General features: G+C 44.9%; 1 protein-coding gene across 1 annotated transcript; it reads right to left on the bottom strand.

Moving 5' to 3' along the window:
- Positions 1 to 425: 425 nt before the first annotated feature.
- fgf6b (fibroblast growth factor 6b) lies at positions 426 to 3326 on the bottom strand. Its single transcript, XM_056456123.1, has 3 exons — positions 2632 to 3326; positions 2099 to 2202; positions 426 to 777 (listed from the first exon to the last, which is right to left on the bottom strand). Exons 1-3 carry the CDS (start codon positions 2978 to 2980, stop codon positions 601 to 603), a joined length of 630 nt encoding a protein of 209 aa, XP_056312098.1. The 5' UTR covers positions 2981 to 3326; the 3' UTR covers positions 426 to 600.
- Between the last annotated feature and the right edge of the window lie 538 nt (positions 3327 to 3864).

Below are 3864 nucleotides of genomic sequence, written 5' to 3'. Positions count from 1 at the left end.
TCAGCGCAACATGCAGCAAGAGAGATCTGCTTTCTTTTAAGTGCTCACACAACCCCAGAGCATGAGAAAAACAACAAAACAACTGTCAGAGATAAAAAAATATGCACTACTTATGCTTCCGTAGGCTCAGACAGAACTAAAAATAAACAAGCGCAACTTCATGCATCCTTTTAAACCATCTAGGTAGCTCTTTGAGGTAATAAAAAACGTCATTTCACTGTAAAAAAAGCAGAGGAGGACTTCCATCATCCATCCCAGAGTCTGTTCAATACTTGGCAAGCACCTGACTATGGACAGGCAGGCTTGGAGAGCCTCCACATCCATAATCACTATAATATAGGTGTAAATATATATATATATATATATATATATATATATATATATATATATATATATATATATATATATATATAAAAGACGGAAGCAGCGACGTATAGCGTATTTAGAGATTCTAATAAAAAGCTGAGCTATCCAAATATACATAGAAAAAGACTAAGTACTATTTTGGTGATATTCTTGCAGTTCCTTGTGTGTTCATGTGTCAGTATTCAGATCTCTCGGGGAGATCAGTGCAAATGAAGAATTATTGCATGAGTCTGCTCATATTCGAGGGAGGAAGTGGGTGACCGTCATGGCGGTGGTGGCCTTGTTGCCTCGCTTTACTCGGCCGTGTTTGCTGAGAGCAATGTAGAATCCCTTGTAAACGGAGGACTCATAGGCATTGTAGTTATTTGGCAGCAGGGTCTCCTTGAACTTGCATTCATCTTTAAAGGTAGCCTGAAAGGAGGAGGACAAGAGAAGCGTTGTTCAGTCACATGCATCAGTATTTAAATAGGTTTGTTATTAGTTTTTGTTTTTATCTTTAGTTTTTATTAGTTATTTTTCCATGAAGAATTTATCTGTTAAATCATCTAAGTCTTCCACTGCGTTTAAGATATTTTACAGGGATAAAATGTTCTCTAGATACTTCTTCACAAAAATAAAGCAGTATCTGTAAACTTATGAAAATCAGATGAAATGAAATGATCTCTAAAAAAACATGGTTCTCCAATGACATACATATTTTCCCGCTCAAAACTATCTAATGAAATGAAAGAGGGTTTTGTAATATATTTCATTTCTCATTTATCAACAACATCAGACTCATTTGCATGACTGGGAGGGAAAACTAATTCAATTGTTCCTCACAGACTGACTTGCATAACACAACAAACTGAGAAAATGTAGATAAATGCAAAGAAAGTTTGAGGCGAGTTTGGTTCTCTGAGTCACTCATTAACTTTATGCATTAACCTCAGCTAAAAAGGTCTTTTAATTAAATCACAGTCTTCTAACGATCAGTGGTGGCCAGCCAGTGAATTAGTCTTTATCTCTGCTTCTCCAGAAGATGCTGCAGTTTTGGGATAGAGCTGTCAGGTGCTCATGGGCCCCATAGGACCAGTGATGCACTGCGCTTGTCACATCTATGCCAAGCTTCAGCCAAGACTGCCAAGTGTATCATTTACCTCGCAAACCTGGGGACATGCTTGACATTTTAACTTGAGTTTAATAGTTTTTCACTATTAAGCATGGTCCACATATTTCAGCTTAGTGCTGTTATTAAGCTCTCTTTTAGTCACATGAAATAATAAATAAGAGTGTGAAGCAAGATGAATGCATTGCATGTCTGACTGCTCGTGCTAATAAAAAAGAATGAGGCGTTTGTTTATGGGCTTAATGCAAGTAATTATTATAGACCTTCTGCTCGTGCCGCTTTGGCGATGTGCCTGGATCTAATGCATCCCGTTTAATAATCATTTGTAATAGCCGTGCAGCTGTGGCAAACGTCCTGCTTCAACAAACTAGAGCACATTATATTTATAAGGCATGAATAATTGAATGCAGCAGCACACTTCCATGCACGCAGTAAACACTATTATTAGTCGCGCGACCGACTCACGTGCCAAATGCATGGATCATCAATTTCTTGAAAACGCACAATGGAAGCGTCACGCACACGCGCGCTCTCTCTCTCACACATACACACACACTCACACGATGTCAAAGCCTCCTTACACCGGCAGGCAGAATGAAAGGCAACACAGTTGCGCACACCTACCGTTCCGTACAACCTTCCTCTGCTATTCATTGCGACAAACAGCTCGCTTTTCACACCGCACAGGCTAACCACTCCTCTGGCCACAGTGGAGATCTCTATGAGACCTGATCAAACAGAACAACCATGTTACACACAATAAAGCGGCTCCGCGTGACTCAGAACAACAAGGCATGCGGTGGGTGGAACCTCTGCAGGTGCCAATTGTGGATGCGCAAACGGCCTCTCGCGGCGCGCCACCGGGCTACTACATTATTGCCAAAAAGATGAAGATCCCTCACACTTTGAGTCGTGCATGTTTCTAAGCGCTCCTGGGCCGCACAAGGAGCCGGTGTAAAAATAAGTTGGCGTCTATATCCGTCCCAGCATTCATGACATGTTTAAGCCCGGCGCAGATATTTAGCACTAAGGGATACGGTGTGTTTTAATAGATTTGTCTTTGACTGTGCAAGTGTCGCCTATACAGAGAATACATTGCACTCTGCGCAATTGATAACGCCAGTATTATTATTGTTATTATTAGTCCAAGAACTCACTGTACTGGTTCTCATTATGTACACCGTTTATCTTGCCGTCTGGGAGGACCTGAAGATGAAACCCGATGCCTACATTGCAGTACAGCCTCCGCACTCTTTTGATGCCCAGCAGATAGTCATTCTCCCAGTTGGGATCCGGTCTCTCTCCAGAGATCCCCAGCACGGAGCGGGAGAACAGGCTCTCCCATTGCTTCTCCAGTAAACTTGTCCTGTTAGTCCTACTCGGAAGCGGACTGGAGGACACAATCCCAACTAAGAGCAATCCCAAGAGCAGAACGGCAGTCCTTGGCCAGTGTTGCGCGTTGGCCTCGCAGGACATACTGATGAGGAGCCTTTGCGCAATGGCCATCGGGTTTACCTTCGGGGCACGTGGTCAAAATTAATGGCACTAAAAATACCCCTCTTCTAGTTTTTCTTCCCTCGGCATGGTGGTGCAGGCTTAATTTAGCGAGGCAGGTCAGGACTTCGTGGCCCGAGATGAGAGAAGCAGCAGCAGAACGCGGAGAGAGCGCAGAGACACAACTTGAGGTGGAGAAGGTGGTGATGACCATGTTTTGCAGCTCCGAAGCCTCGGGTCGTGGAGAATGCCACTCACCAAAATCCCTATCTCACCTCAGAAGCCACCCTCATCCTTACATGACATCATATCAGGGGAGGGGGGAGGAAGAGGAGAGAGGAAGAGAGAGAGAGAGAGAGGGAAAGAGAGATAGTTGCGAAAGGAGCGGAGCTGGCCGGACTGATGATGGTGGGACGCTGCTGTCACTCCACGTGTGAAATAGGGGTCGCATGCTGAGCCTTATTGGACGGCTTGCGCGCGATCATGGGATGCGATGGGCACTCTGGCAGCGCCCAAATCGGGACGGTGGTCATATGTCCTGCTTCCTTATTTAGCAGGATGGTGTAAAAACAGTCCACTTGTCACCGGAGAGCAATGGCACCCCTGTCTGTCACATCCCAGGCTGTTTATGCAGGAAGTTTACACAACGACCCGATTCCAAAATATTGCGCTTCCACAATGCGTGCCGATCATAGCGTCCACCGTCTCGTGCGGCGTGATGTTTGTGTCCTCCGCGAGGCTTCAGCTCCTGATGTCACGGCGGTGATGATGATGATGATGATGATGATGATGATGCTTAGAAAACGCACCTTTAGGAATGTTCGGTGCGCGCGCGATTTCCGAACGTCAGCAGATGCTGCGCGTCGTTGCGCGGATCTCCAGGTGCGCAGAGAGAG

This window comes from Danio aesculapii, chromosome 4 (genome assembly GCF_903798145.1).
Source record: "Danio aesculapii chromosome 4, fDanAes4.1, whole genome shotgun sequence".
Classification (NCBI taxonomy): domain Eukaryota; kingdom Metazoa; phylum Chordata; class Actinopteri; order Cypriniformes; family Danionidae; genus Danio; species Danio aesculapii.
The sequence above is the reverse complement of the archived record's forward strand: the minus strand, read 5'-3'. Positions and strand labels throughout refer to the sequence as shown.

Coding starts and splice junctions, on each gene's coding strand:
- fgf6b (XM_056456123.1), bottom strand. CDS start 2,980: ATGGCCATTGCGCAAAGGCTCCTCATCAGTATGTCCTGCGAGGCCAAC. Junction 2,203..2,631: donor ACATAATGAGAACCAGTACA/GTGAGTTCTTGG, acceptor CTGTTTGATCAG/GTCTCATAGAGATCTCCACT. Junction 778..2,098: donor GAGGAAGGTTGTACGGAACG/GTAGGTGTGCGC, acceptor TCCTCCTTTCAG/GCTACCTTTAAAGATGAATG.